Source organism: Paracoccidioides brasiliensis, assembly GCF_000150735.1.
Source record: "Paracoccidioides brasiliensis Pb18 unplaced genomic scaffold supercont2.1, whole genome shotgun sequence".
NCBI lineage: Eukaryota > Fungi > Ascomycota > Eurotiomycetes > Onygenales > Ajellomycetaceae > Paracoccidioides > Paracoccidioides brasiliensis.
In genome coordinates, this window is record NW_011371358.1 from 2,094,488 (window position 1) to 2,108,451 (window position 13,964).

The following is a 13,964-nucleotide window of genomic DNA, read 5'->3' on the forward strand; positions in this document are numbered from 1 at the left end:
GGGTATGTACAGACTTTGATATTAAAATAAAATACGCCCTTAACCAACCCGATTCGTAGCATACCACACTAAAAACAACACGAAAAACCGTAGGAAAAGAAGTGGCAAAGACCGTTTAAAGGATAAAGAAACAAACACGAAAATCGGTTCCTTTTTTCTTTTTTCTCTTAGTTTGCTTAGGTTGATAAAACTGTTATGATAAATAGAAGAGGTTGGTAGGTAAGGTACTCTCAAATGTTAGACATACACTTCCCCTCTCAACCCCCCCAACTCCCACAATCTCCAGCAGCACATACACTCTACAGACACAAGAGAACACATTACAGACATACACAGATAGAAGTAGAAGAAGTCAACCAAGCAAAAGGAGCAGGGGAAAAGGGAACGGACACAGTTAAAAGGAGAAAAGGAGAAAAAACACAGATCCGCCTTTGGCAAAACCGAATACCAAAACCAAGGACCATAACCATATCAAATATCAAACATCAATATGGAGGAAAAAAAGAAAGAAATCAAATATCACAATTCACAATTCACAATCCACACAAATCACCAAAAATTTTTTTTAGAAAGCTCAAAGCCCATCACCTTCAACCCACCTCAAAATCAACATCAATACCCCAATCCCGCATACTCGCAAAGCTGCCTCACAACATTCGGATCAATATTCGGCGTCAACAGCGCACCAAGCAGATTCTCCTTCTTCGGGAAAACACCCAGCGGCGGAATGGGCACCTTACTCACAACACCAGCACTCCCACCACCACCATCCCCAACCCTTGCCTTCCCCGCAAGCTTCACTAGAACCCCCAAACCCCTCGACGTAATAGATCCATACCCATGTACATCAGCATCCGCAGCCCTACCACCATGCCCTCCCTGTCCACCGCCTCTATGTCCCCCCGAACCCCCTCCACCACCCGTCCGATCCGTACTCAATAAACACACCAACCTCAACAAACTAATCGCAAACCCATCCGTCGACTCCAGCCAGGCACGCGCCAGCGTATTATCCGCAAACGAGGCGAGAATGTCCGCTGCCAGCATGGACTGGATGAGGAGCGGCTTGCGCGCGTCGACGATGGTGATGATGTTGCCGCGCATGTGTTCGGGGATGGCGGCGATGGAGAGGCCGAAGGTGCGGGTTAGGAGTTCGTTGGGGGCGGAGTAAGGGGTGGACGTCTGTATTGTGGTTGTTGTGGTCGGGATTGGAGACTGCGTTTCGGATTGGGGTGGGGGTGTGCTGCTGTGCCTGTCGCAGTTAGCGTTGACGTTGCCGTTTGTAAAGTTGGTGTTAGCGTTGGAGCTGATGTTGCTATTGCTGTCTTGAGCGAATATGGATTTGAAGTAGGTGCGATTCGGGTCGTCGCGCGCGAGGAGCTTGGCGAGGCTGTCTACGGCTGCGTGCATGTATCTGTGTATGCTCGGGTTGTATGGTGTGAACATGATCGTGTTGGGACCGAAAGAGGTCGGCATGGGTGTTGGAGTGAAGGAGAGGAGGAAGTGGAGGATACATTGCGCTTCGTCTTTACCGGGCAGTTGGATGTAGTGGGACACATTGCTAAGATAGATGACGGCGTCTTTCATGAAATCCAGTGTGTTTTGGTGGTTTCGTAAGAGCAAGTTTCTTGTCCCTAGGTATCGTATTATCGTTGACATAAAGCGGACAACGAAGGGGAGAGCCAGTAGCGGGTAGTTCGATTCGGCGAAGGAGAAGTTTCGTATGATGGTTGTAATACAGATTAGCCGGTCCACGGCACGATCAAGTTCATAATCTAGACTGCCAAACTCGGGAACGTCGAGTAGCATTTCCATCTCCTGTCGACAGCCACGAAGGACCTCTTCATACGAGGGTAAGAGCATGACATCAGAAACTTCAGCTGCGTTTTCAGCCAGAAGCTCAGCTTGTTCCTCCGCACACTCAATCAAAGCCTCGACCAAATCTTCGCAGTTTTCTAGTGAGACCTGGATTGATCGCTCATTCGATATGACCGTTAAAGTGTCTAATGCCATTCGCATTTCTGCATGAATTCCAGATTTAATGCTCATGGTCAATGCGTGAATGTCGATTACGCCCAATTCATAAAAGCTAGGTATATTAGGTTTTAGTCGAATAATTTCCTCTCCTAATTGAAATATCTCTTCCACAAAAATAGGTCCATGGTATTGACTTTCAGGAAATATAACAGGCTTGAAAGGATCCTCAATAGGACGACGATATGATGTGCTTGGTGGCTCCTCGACAACACCATCGTCACCACCGTGCTGGGATTTTGTTGTTTTAGGAACTGACTTTTTCTCCGTCTGGATGGGCGATGCAGAAAACTGCGCAACCCGCCCGTTGGGCGACATCGACTCAGGAGGTCGGGACAAGCTCGATCGTTGCTGGTGATTTACATGTCTCTGTTGGGATTTGGATTGGACGGGTGTCGAGAACCCGTTTACTGGCATAGGCTGCGCATGGTTATGCGGTTGCATCTGCGGCGCCTGCGCAGGAACTGAGGAGAATTGCTGGCCCATGTCGAAAGAATTATTATGGTTGCCCATGGGTGGTTGCTGCTTGACAGGTGGTGATATTTGTTGCGGGTTAACACTTATAGCACCTTCGCTGGCATCCCGCTGCGGACTACCATGCATTTGATCGGGGAACTGCTTTTGTTGAGATGATAACCACGCTTGCTCGTATTGCGCAAGGATCCTCATGTAATGTTCGCTGATTTCTTGTACTGCCGTTGGGTACTGCATGGGAGGGAACTGTAATTGTTGAGCTACTATGGGCCATGAATTCGTCGCGGTAACCTTCTTAGACCCGCCCATCTTCATGACAATCGCATATAGCTGCATGAGATTGAGCGGTCGCCCACTAACGATAGGAGCAAGGTTTACTTGAGGTTGACCACGGGAGAGCCAAAATCGCTGCAGTGTTTGAAGAAATCCGTCTGCATTCAATGGTTTTCCCATGCTCTGCTGCAGTTGTCGCATAGCAGCCATATGGGAATGTGGCATAGGTGTTGGACCCCCAGCGCCCATGGGCCGTCCAACTACGCCAGCAGGAGAAGAGGCAGCAGCAGCAGCGGCCGCCTGCATCTGACGCGCTTGGTTTTGTAGCTGTATCTGATACAGCCGCTGTTGCGAAGACATTTGTTGCTGTTGCGGGTAACCTTGCGGGAGATGGCCAGCGTTGTTCTGGTTCAATTGCGCCTGGATAGCAGGATGCATGCTAGCGGACGTCATTGCGGGAGATTGGGAGAAATGAGGAGGAGCGACAACCTGGCCATAAGGTTGGCCCTGGGGGAAGCTGTTACTCTGCGGGGTATTGACGCGACTGCCATGATCTGAATGTGAAGGAGATATTTGCGGCACGACATGCATTCCAGCAGGTGAAAAGGGACTGGGAGACGCAGTCTGCATCCGTTGCACGCCTTGCACACCCTGCACGCCCTGTACACCCTGCACACCTTGTTGATCAAATTCCTGAAGGATTGGAGATGGACTGGCATTGGCAGAGCCCCCTTGCTGGAGATGTTGATAGGGCGTTGGAGCATGCTGCGGCTGGGGAAATTGCGACGCGCCATTGATCTGTTGTCCCTGATATCCCGGATAAGGCACTTGGGGAGTATGCGAACGGGAATTTGGCAAGCCACCGGGTGCTGGCCTGGGAGACATGGACATGCCATCATCGGGACGAGGTCTTTTGGACGGGATCACGGAGGCCGGGTTATGGAAACCAGGAGACATGTTCTGGGGGGCGCCACTGTTGTTGAACATGCGCTGGAACTGGGCAGGAGGGGACTGATGGTGGAGGAAGGCCATTGAAGGATCGATAGTAGGGTTATTGGAGAAGGTGCCATTATCGTGGGTAGGGATATTCGCAGTCGCGGCGTCAGTGAGCCAGGCATTCATGGCGTGAAGATTCTAGCAACCCATCCGTCTATGGCATGGAGCATCAACCATGAAATTTGTCAGCACACGTGCCAGCAATCGATAATAATCGCATAGCAACAGGATGGAAGATAACATTCCAAAAACGAAAAGAAATTAAAAAAATATTTGCAGTCGCTAGGGGTTGTCGGAAGGGTTATTTTTTTTAAAAAAAAAAAATAAATCAATAAAAAGTAATAATAATGATAAAATAAAGATTAAATTAGAAAAATATATGAAATAAAATGAGGGTAATGCAAAAAAGAGTGTTTGACAAAATTAGATGTGTTCAGCGGACAGGAATGGGGATGGAGGGAGGGAGGCACACAGCGAATAAGGAAGCCAGGACAGCAGGGGAGGGTGACAAGAAGGCCCTTGGGGAGATAAGATGAGCCGCGAAACCGCGAAGAGAGCGCGGCTACAGGAGATGGAAACGCACGGGAATATTATGGGAGGTGGGGTGCGTAGAAATAATGGGGATAGGGAAATTATTGGGGAGAGAGATACAGGCGATGCGGGGAGAGAGACAGAGCAGAGCACACACAAGTCTAATAATTTAATAAAAACTAAAAACTAGAAACAAGCGTAAATGACGGACGGTGATGTAACAGGATAAGAGGATGATCGGATGATAGGATGATGGATGAAACAGAGGGAGCAAGCGGCATCAAGTACATACCTGGCACACACTGATCGGTGTCTGCCGGCTGCTGCGCGGCAAAGCGTAGGTAGCAGAAGGAGGAGGGCTAGTCGTAGGAACAAGTAGTAACAGTCCGTGAGAAAGGGGCTGTGTGCTGGCTGTGTGATGGCTGTTGTGGATGCTGGCTGTTGGGGATGCTATGCTTGCTGGCTGGGTGGTTTGCCGTTTGGGTGTTTTGTGTGGTCGTTGCCAGCGGCCCGTTGCCAGCTGCGAGGGTTGGGCTCTGTCTAATTTTTCCCAGGGGGGGCGTTGTTGTGATCTTTCTGGGCGTGTCCTGTTTGCCTTTGTTGGGGACAAGGTGTACCGTAAGTGTCCGTAGCGTAATAACCAGTTGTCCGGATACACACGCTCCTCGCTGTTCCTCGCTGTTCCTCGCTGTTCCTCGCTCTTTGCCCCGCCGTCCACTAAGAATATAAGAACACTAATAATAATGTAATAAATAATGACCCGTATGTATGTATGTATGTATGTATGTATGTATGTATGTACTGTACTGTACTGTCCTCTGTATGTATCTGTACCTACAGCGAATAATAACGGGCAGGTGCGGTAAGTCAGTCGGTCGCTTGTGAACGGGATATTTTAAAATGAACAGGACAAAAGGGGAAGGAGAGGACTTTTCTGCCCAAAGGGTGAAACCTACCAGGTCGGAAGGCGGCAAAGGGGGGCAAACACCAAATTCGACACTCTTCTTCTTCCAAACCCTCTCGAAGGGCCAAACGCGTGTTGCCTGAAATGAGGAGGCGGTGTGAGACGAAGCGAGCAACCAAGGACGTCACGTGGAGGAGGCAGAACCGGATTGGGAAGTTGCTGGGTGCTGGATGACTAATCAGGAGGCAGCGGGCATACGACCATGTGACCTGCGTGTTGGGACCTTCGGGACGTTACTGAGTGGTGAGCGGGGCAGAGGCAGAAAACGAGAGAAACAATGATAACATAGGTAGGGAGGGGAAAGAAGGGGAATTGTCCTCCGTGCGGTGGAGTGTAGGTATACATGCATGACGACGGGAACGGGTAGTGCAGATCATTCAGGGTCGCTGCTGAGATAGAGATCAAGGCAGGAAGAAAATATAATGACCGACAACAGGGGATTGCTAAATTAAGAGAGTAAGAGAGGGGGGCAGAGGATAGGGATAAGCTAATCCATAATGATACTAAATATTTCAATACGGTATTTGGCTGGGCTGGCTGGACTTCTAGTGGTCAGGGACTGAGATAGGTTTCGGGACTCTCTCAGTATGTACCAGGTTGAGCCGGTGGCTTACCGAAAACAGACGCCCAGGGACCAAAGGAAGGGTGTGGGGGAGGGGAAGAGAGGAAGAAGAAAGATACAGGTTGAGGAGTAATAGTGAATATCGGCAGTGGGATTTTTTTTTTTTTTTTTTTTTTTTTTTGGGGGGGGGGGGGGGGGAAATAATAATGAATTTAAAAAAAATTCAGATGTGGGGAAGAGGAGCAGGGAGGGATAAGGAAACAAAGCTATTATTCTTATGGGATGGATATAATCATCATCAAGAGTCATAACTCGTACCTGAAGAATAAAGTTGTTACGGGAAGGAACCAAAGCTTGGAAAGCTTGTTTGGTATGCTGCCAACAGAAAATGGTGGGGAGCAAGACCAGAGCAAGAGTCAGTGAGGCTCGAGAACTTGAGGCGTGCTGGAATCTAAATTATTATAACTATAATAATAATAATAATAATAATAATTATTACCAAGGGCGCATCGTCGGGCGCATCGTCGGGGTCGGGAGGGGGAGAGGGGGGAGAGATGAACAGAAAACGGTAATATACTTAAACCTCAAACCTCAAACCAGAGAAAGGGACCACGGTTAGGCACAGGCACACAAGCAGAGTCAAGAAGGACAGGGGGAGGGTGTTGGTGGATGCGAGGGAGTCCGTGGGTGAGAAGGGATAGATGCTTTTTGCTGCAAGTCGAGAGGGGAGGATCGTGGTCAGGCCAGAGCTTGTCAGGATCAGGCTTTCGGCTTGGCTGATTGGTTTTCGGTTTGGGGGCAGGGCGGCGGGAGACTTTGGACAGATTTGGTTGGGGTTCAAAACTGTACGGAGGGATGGTTGCGCCTGTTTGGTGCCCTCAACCGCTGGTGGTAACAAACTAACAACAGCGCTGAAACCGGACAGCAGTGGGAGCTGTTACAGAGGGGAGGGAGAAGCAGAGCAAGAGAGAAGGTGGGTGCGTGAGTGGGTGGGTGGTGTGTGTGTGTCTCATTTGGCGCTCTGGGGGGAAGGGGAATCAGAAGACTCGGGGGGGGAAGGGGGGGGGCGCCCGTGGCCCGGGGCCGACGCCTCTCCCCTTCTCCATTGGCCCCACGGCCCCATCGGCCGGCCAACCCTCACCTGGTTGCTTCTTGTTGTTTATTCTCCATTCCAGCCAACCCAGTTCCGCCGCAGGTTCCCGCTAGACCCCTTCTGGTTTGGCGCCATCGCCGCTGGAATTCATCCCTTCCGTAAGCCGCGGCCAGGGGGAAAGTTTGGTTCAAGCCTCGGCATCGGAGCTAGAACCACCAATTCCACAGTATATGCCTTTTTTCTTCTGGCCTTCTCCGCAGAAAACCTCTTGTCTCTCTCATCTGTTCCATCCATCATTATGCTAAGGATCTTGGCGGCTCCCCACTCCTAGCCGCTTGTGCATAAAGGAGGTCAAGGCTTGCTCCCTCTTCTTCGACGAACTTTTCTCCTGGGCTTCTACTTTCGATCATCATAAAATAGTTGTTTTCCGAATGCAAAATAGACAGACACATGTAGTTAGCTCTGCAGGTTGGGTTAGGTGGCTTGAAAGAGTGGTCAGCAGGGCTCAGCAGTTAGTGAGGTTAGTCAGTCTTATGTCTTTATTTATGTCAGTTAGAGCCAGCATTGACGGAGGAGGAGGGAGAAGATAATGAAGAATGAAGAAGAAAAAGAAAGAGAAGCAAAGGAAGAGGAAGGTGGATAAGGATAAGAAAGAAAGATGAAGAAAGAAAAAAGATCTTGCTCCAACTTCTAATTGATTAATCATAATGGTGAGCGTCTGATATCAGGGATAACTATGATGCCTGGGGAGGTCGGTAGGCGAGGGCATGCATCCCAGTGAACTCCAGGCTCCAGACTTTAAACTCCAGACTCGAATTTTGCTTTCATGCCATGGTCATAGAAAATGAACAGGAATCAAGGAAATGATAGGAGGTTGGGGGAGGGAAAGGGGCACAAGAGGGCGAGCGAACCCAGGCCTATTCAGTCGCTTCTCCTAGGCAGTGAACTGGAGATAGATACATTTCGGATGCGGAAAGAAAGAAACACGGAGAGATGAGACAAAACGAGAGGGGGGGGGGGTGTAAGGGGAGAAAGAAAAGAAAATAAATCATATATGAAAAATGAAAGAAGAACGAAGGCATTCTACACACTTATAAAAGAAAGAATTTCAGAAGAAAGAAAACAATGGATGGACAACGGAATATATATATATATTTTAACTATAAAATAACGAGCTATTCAAAATAGTTTTTTTTGCTCCGAAGTCAGCACTGGCCACTTGCGCTGCCTCGCTCGTCCTCTCTCGCATTCCCCCCCCCCCCCCAATAATTATTTATTACTACTATCAGGCTCACTGTCCATCCTGTGGATCTATCCATTGGATCCCTTGAAAATATTTTTATCCTTTTCGTTCGTTACGGGACATGTATTTCTTCTCCCTTCCTTTATGTAGGGCAATTCTCTATCGAAACCAAGCTGCTGCCGCCGGCGTCCCTCGCCCGTTCGCCTTTTATATATATATATATATATATATATTATTATTTTATTATTTGTTGTTTCGTCTTCCCCCCGAGTCATTTTTTTCCTACGGTCTCGTATCTTGTGTCTTACTCATTCCGCGACATGAGAATTGGATGGATAAAAGCGAATAAAAAGGAAAATCCCACGACATTCCATCTGGTCAACTTAGTCTCCATAGCAAGGGGATGTTGTTGGACAAAAAGCACAGCTTTCCCTCCTTTTCATAGACATATAAATCTCGACTCTGTGCGTATCTCTAATGCGCCCAGAACTCCCCCGCCTTTCCATTCTCTATTGTCAGCAAGTCATGTGCCTCATGTTCACTCGAGGCTCGAGAGCGATTTTTTTTAATCTTCACGAAGAATCTAGAATCCAATTCAAAGAAATAAGATTCTATTACAGTCCATGGCTTCTTGCACCCATCGGGATATGGGTATTTTCTTAACCCAAGGAATCAAGAAGTAGAACTCTAGTTTTATCATTAAGATAATACGCCAAATGGCAGGCAGGCTGTCTATCCTTACCACCCTGCTCTGGCTTATACCTAACTACTTATAAAAGCCTTACGCCCAGGTGGTTAGCTATTGTTCGAGACCACACAATTATCGTCCGTGTCCGAAATTATATGCCACGGTGGTCTGATCTGCCATATCTATAAATCTATCTGGAACGGGAAACTCTTTTCCCAATTCCAGCCATGGCGAATCCGTGGTTTTGAACCACGAAAGCCTTTCAGGGGTTTCTGACTTGCTTTCTAAGCCCCGTCTCTTAATGGTGGTATAATACTTACATCCTTCATATGACAAATAGCTATGATGGTATTGGACAGTGGAAAAGGATATAGGGTATATAAAAGTATCAAAAATATTTTTCTATTTTTCATGAGCTTAGTTAAAAATGGGCTCAGTGATGGGAGATAGGAAAAGTTGTTGGGGTGGTTGTTTTAAATGCAAGAGTTAAAATTGCTTCCCCCCCCCTCGTTCGCGTGTTGATAATGTGGTGGATGATTTGTATTGTTCTATCTACATTGATATTTTATTTGCATCTACAAGCTCTTCGCCACAGCTTCACCCAGCCCTCCAAACCCTTCCTGCATGACCTTGTACGCGGCAAGGCGGTTCGCAAAATCGAGTGTCAGCTGAAGACTGAAGTCACTGTCGTCGCCATGATAGATCAAACCGTACAGCATTCCCGCAATAAACGTGTCGCCAGCCCCGATCGTACTGTCATGGAGTTTTGCTAAAAGTTAGCAATTAATCTGAGAAGGAAGACAAGCTGCTGAAATGCAGGCACTATTTCATATATATATATATATATAGGGTAGGCAAAAATGGGGCAATTTGGTGTCAAAACGCACTCGACGACAACTGGACTTCGCAGATCTATATACGCTGGGCAATGGATGTATGACATGCTGCGCGTGTCAAGGCATGCGGCGCCCCGGTCGCCCCATGTGCAGCACAGAATTGACCTAGAGGACGAAAAAGCATCTCGGTCAGCTGTTTGTTTCCGTCTAAGTGATTTAGGGGAAATAATTAGACGGAGAGCTCATACGCTACGGGTGTTAAGGGGGCCTGCCATTGAAGAAAATCTGACGGCGATTGGTAACCATTTGCCTTGGAAATCCGGGGAGATGTCAGTGGACAAGCCCACATCCAGAGATACATATATATGTAGAAATGTTACCTGCGCCCATGTTTTGGAATAAAACACCACATCCACCACAGCAGCTAGCTCCTGAAGACCTGAGCGCCCAGGCTTCTCGACTTCCACGCTGACTTTATCGGCTGGGAACTTTTGACGAATATATCGTATGCATTCCAGTGTGACATCTGGTATGCGGCCCTAGAGAGAAGGGGATGAATATGCATACAAATGTAAAAAGGTGTAACATTTAATGCAAATGGAACAAACTTCTTTTCCATTTTGAAAAACTAAAGCTTACCTCAAAATGAAACCATCGAGGACGGGCGGGGGGTGTAGTTGCGGTAGACAAACTCTCCGCAATCCGCACAAATTCAGCCACAGTCATCTCCGGCAACTCGTTGTAGTTGACGATAGTCCTGGTGCCTGTCGAGGTACTCTTGATGATGTAGCTGGATGCTGGCTCGCTGCACTCTTCTCGGTATATGAGGTGCTGGAGGTCAACATATGGACCAAAGGATGCTTTTATTTCCCTGATTGCGGGAGATGATTTTGCTGGCAGCACTGCAACGGCATATAGAAGGGGAGTGTTGTCAACATCATTTCGACTATTATCACCATTGATGTTGGTATGTCCATCGCCTTCGGCAGCCTGGGCATTTTGTGATCTGCTTTCGAGGAGTTGTTGGAGAACTTCAAGCGTGTTGAGGGTGTTTCCGCCCCGCCGTCGCGAGATGCTGGATGCACGTAGCTTTTCGTCTTCTCCTGGGTAGTGGTCGACGCTGTGTGGGCAGAAGGGGTTGTTAGTAGATGACATTGATGCACTGGTTCGCCGTGTTCTAGTTAAATATTATAGATAGATCTCACGTTAGGATAGTGTCGAGATAACATGCACCAATAGTCACAAGAGCTCTCATCGTGGATGAGGTTTCATTTATCTTGGATTTAGTATCCAGAGAATGCTTAAGAGTCAAGTTTTAAAGAGCAACGACACTCCTGCTGGGTATTATGGGAATGAATGAGTATATATACATGGTTTTGTTGCTATGGGCGTAGTCAGTCAACTGCCAGGGTGGTGATAATTTGGAGGAACCCTGATTCTGCATCTTGATATTTGATCTATTAGAAGAAAAAAAAATATTTCACGCTTCAAGAACCAATTTCATTTGAAATATGGCCAGGATACCCAATGTATTCTGCCCCTTTCTATATCAGAGAATAAAACACTGATAAAATAATATATCTTCTTTGGCCTTGAGTTGTGAAGATTTAAGATGCAAATGGTACATCACTGCACCCACGTGATATGCCTTGGCATCTATGTTGTGGTTATCCGCTGTTGAGCTCAATGAACACTCCGAAAATCTCAGATACCCATACGCCTACCATTCTCATTCTCCTCGTGAGTTTCTCAGTTGAAGCTATCCCAGACTGCAGATCTTTGTATTTCCCGGTTCGAGTTTACCCAGTTCCTTCATCCCAGAAACAACAGCCATGGGAGACGTCGTGGTCGAGAATCCAGCATCGCCTGTGCCGCCTTACAGAAAGTCTACGCCAGCAGACGCTATTCCCAATATCGATTCTCTGGAAGGGATTGGAAATGATGATGGCGATGACTATGCCACTCTCAAGAGATTACAACGGCATCTAGAGTATGTGAAAAGTTGGCTTATGTTTTGCCCTGTTGCCACGTACTGACTGACTCGATTGCGCAGATACATAAACCTCCAAGAGGAATACATCAAGGATGAGCAGAGGTATGGGGACCTTTAGAAGGCCGTGGAAGAAAATATGACCTTAACACTTAATGTTTTATTTTACACAGGAGTTTGAAGCGTGAACTTGTTCGAGCTCAAGAAGAGATCAAGCGGATACAAAGTGTTCCTCTGGTCATCGGCCAGTTCATGGAGGCTATCGACCAAAAGTATGGCGCCGAACTGCAATTCCCAACTGTTAATTATATTCCAGAGATACTAATCGTTAAATGTGTGTTTTCTTTTAATAGCACTGGTATCGTACAGTCATCAACAGGCTCAAATTATGTCGTCCGGATCCTATCTACTCTTGATCGCGAACTGTTGAAGCCATCCTCATCCGTCGCCCTACATCGACATTCGAATTCCCTTGTTGACATACTTCCACCTGAAGCTGATTCTTCTATTGCCATGCTTGGCGTCGATGAGAAGCCAGATGTCACATATGCAGATGTGGGAGGGCTCGATATGCAGAAGCAAGAAATTAGAGAAGCCGTAGAACTACCACTAACGCAATTCGATTTATACAAGCAAATCGGTACGCTGTCAAATGCCCTACCTTTTTTATCTAATTTATTCTTTTTTTTTAGTGGCTAACTAGGTAAATTCGTGCACAGGGATCGATCCTCCCCGCGGTGTACTGCTATATGGACCCCCTGGAACTGGTAAAACCATGCTTGTCAAAGCAGTAGCCAACAGCACAACAGCCAACTTCATCCGCGTTGTCGGCTCCGAATTCGTCCAAAAGTACCTAGGTGAAGGCCCTCGAATGGTCCGCGACGTGTTCCGCATGGCCCGCGAGAACTCACCAGCTATCATCTTCATCGACGAAATCGACGCTATTGCCACGAAGCGATTTGACGCGCAAACCGGCGCAGACCGCGAGGTGCAGCGTATCCTGCTTGAACTGCTAAATCAAATGGATGGCTTCGACCAGACAAGCAACGTAAAAGTCATCATGGCGACCAACCGCGCTGACACGCTCGATCCTGCTCTTCTGCGCCCCGGTCGTCTTGATCGTAAGATCGAGTTTCCGTCTCTCCGTGACAGACGGGAGCGCCGGTTGATATTCAGCACCATCGCGTCCAAAATGTCTCTGTCGCCTGAGGTGGATCTGGACTCTCTGATCGTACGGAATGATCCGCTGTCTGGCGCTGTTATTGCGGCTATCATGCAGGAGGCCGGTCTGCGGGCAGTTCGCAAGAACAGATACAATATCATCCAGTCGGACTTGGAAGATGCTTACTCAAGCCAGGTCAAGGGAGCCCAGGATGCTGATAAGTACGTTACCCTCTTGTACTTGATATTACTATTAACACCCCATTGTGATAAATTATATTCTTGCTAACACTCATCACCAACAGATTCGACTTCTACCGCTAAAAAGAATCGACCCATGTTCACTTGGGGAGTTAATGCACTTGTGTTGAATATACCTTGTTAGTTAACTTGTTTCCTGGCATCTTGTTCCTTTTTTTTTTTTTTTTTTTTTTTTTTTCCCTCTTTTATCTACAATTGCTAGCAATGAAATGAAATGAACAGAAGGGAAAGAAGGATGGCATCCCGATCTTTGTTGATTTAACTACCACTACAGAGCTGTACTAACACGCTTCCATTTCGCCCTTGTTTTTCACCAATTCATATAGAGGTTCAATGAAATGATACTCCTAATAGAATCTGCCCTGCGTATTGGTATGAATGGAAACTCTTTAATGTAAATGTGATAACCATTATCATTACTCATCGCAAGAGGGAGAGGGAATCAAGAGGAAGAGAGCTCATTTATACAAATAGCGGAAAACGAGGATCGAAAATAAGTAACCAAATGAAAATGGTAAGTAAACATGGGTGGATTAGCTTAAGATTTCCGGAAGAATTCAGTAGATTAGAGTTGAGGCAAAGAAAAAGGAACCCCTGATACAATGACCACATTACCCCTGATAACGATTTACATAAACCGGTAAAAAACAGCACGCAAATCTCAGATAGCCTTCCTATAGCGTAAAAGCCAACTAACCACCGTCCTTAACGAAAACAGCATCCAGGTATAATCAGTGCCTATATAAGTGAAACAAGCGTAGAAGCAAGAGATTATGACGAAGTGCAGCCATATTTCAAAGAAAACTGGGGAAGAAAAAAAAAAAAGATGAGAACGAAAGATCACAAAAACACCACCCT

The 13,964-nt window shown here is 47.1% G+C and overlaps 3 protein-coding genes across 3 annotated transcripts; 1 reads left to right on the forward strand and 2 right to left on the reverse strand.

The window, feature by feature from the left end:
- Nucleotides 1-612: 612 nt before the first annotated feature.
- Nucleotides 613-3,903, reverse strand: PADG_00628 (uncharacterized protein; the record flags this gene model as incomplete). The annotated part of the gene is made up of 1 exon (XM_010758130.1): nt 613-3,903. One exon carries the CDS (start codon nt 3,901-3,903, stop codon nt 613-615), a length of 3,291 nt encoding a protein of 1,096 aa, XP_010756432.1.
- Nucleotides 3,904-9,433: 5,530 nt separating this feature from the next.
- Nucleotides 9,434-10,949, reverse strand: PADG_00630 (uncharacterized protein; the record flags this gene model as incomplete). The annotated part of the gene is made up of 6 exons (XM_010757609.1): nt 9,434-9,611; nt 9,746-9,859; nt 9,943-10,004; nt 10,075-10,233; nt 10,334-10,814; nt 10,900-10,949. The coding sequence occupies 6 exons, from the start codon at nt 10,947-10,949 to the stop codon at nt 9,434-9,436; spliced, it is 1,044 nt and encodes a 347-aa protein (XP_010755911.1).
- A 577-nt stretch (nt 10,950-11,526) lies between these two features.
- Nucleotides 11,527-13,169, forward strand: PADG_11128 (proteasome regulatory particle base subunit RPT3; the record flags this gene model as incomplete). Its single annotated transcript, XM_010758423.1, has 6 exons — nt 11,527-11,684; nt 11,748-11,789; nt 11,858-11,956; nt 12,038-12,324; nt 12,404-13,067; nt 13,151-13,169. The coding sequence occupies 6 exons, from the start codon at nt 11,527-11,529 to the stop codon at nt 13,167-13,169; spliced, it is 1,269 nt and encodes a 422-aa protein (XP_010756725.1).
- Nucleotides 13,170-13,964: the final 795 nt, after the last annotated feature.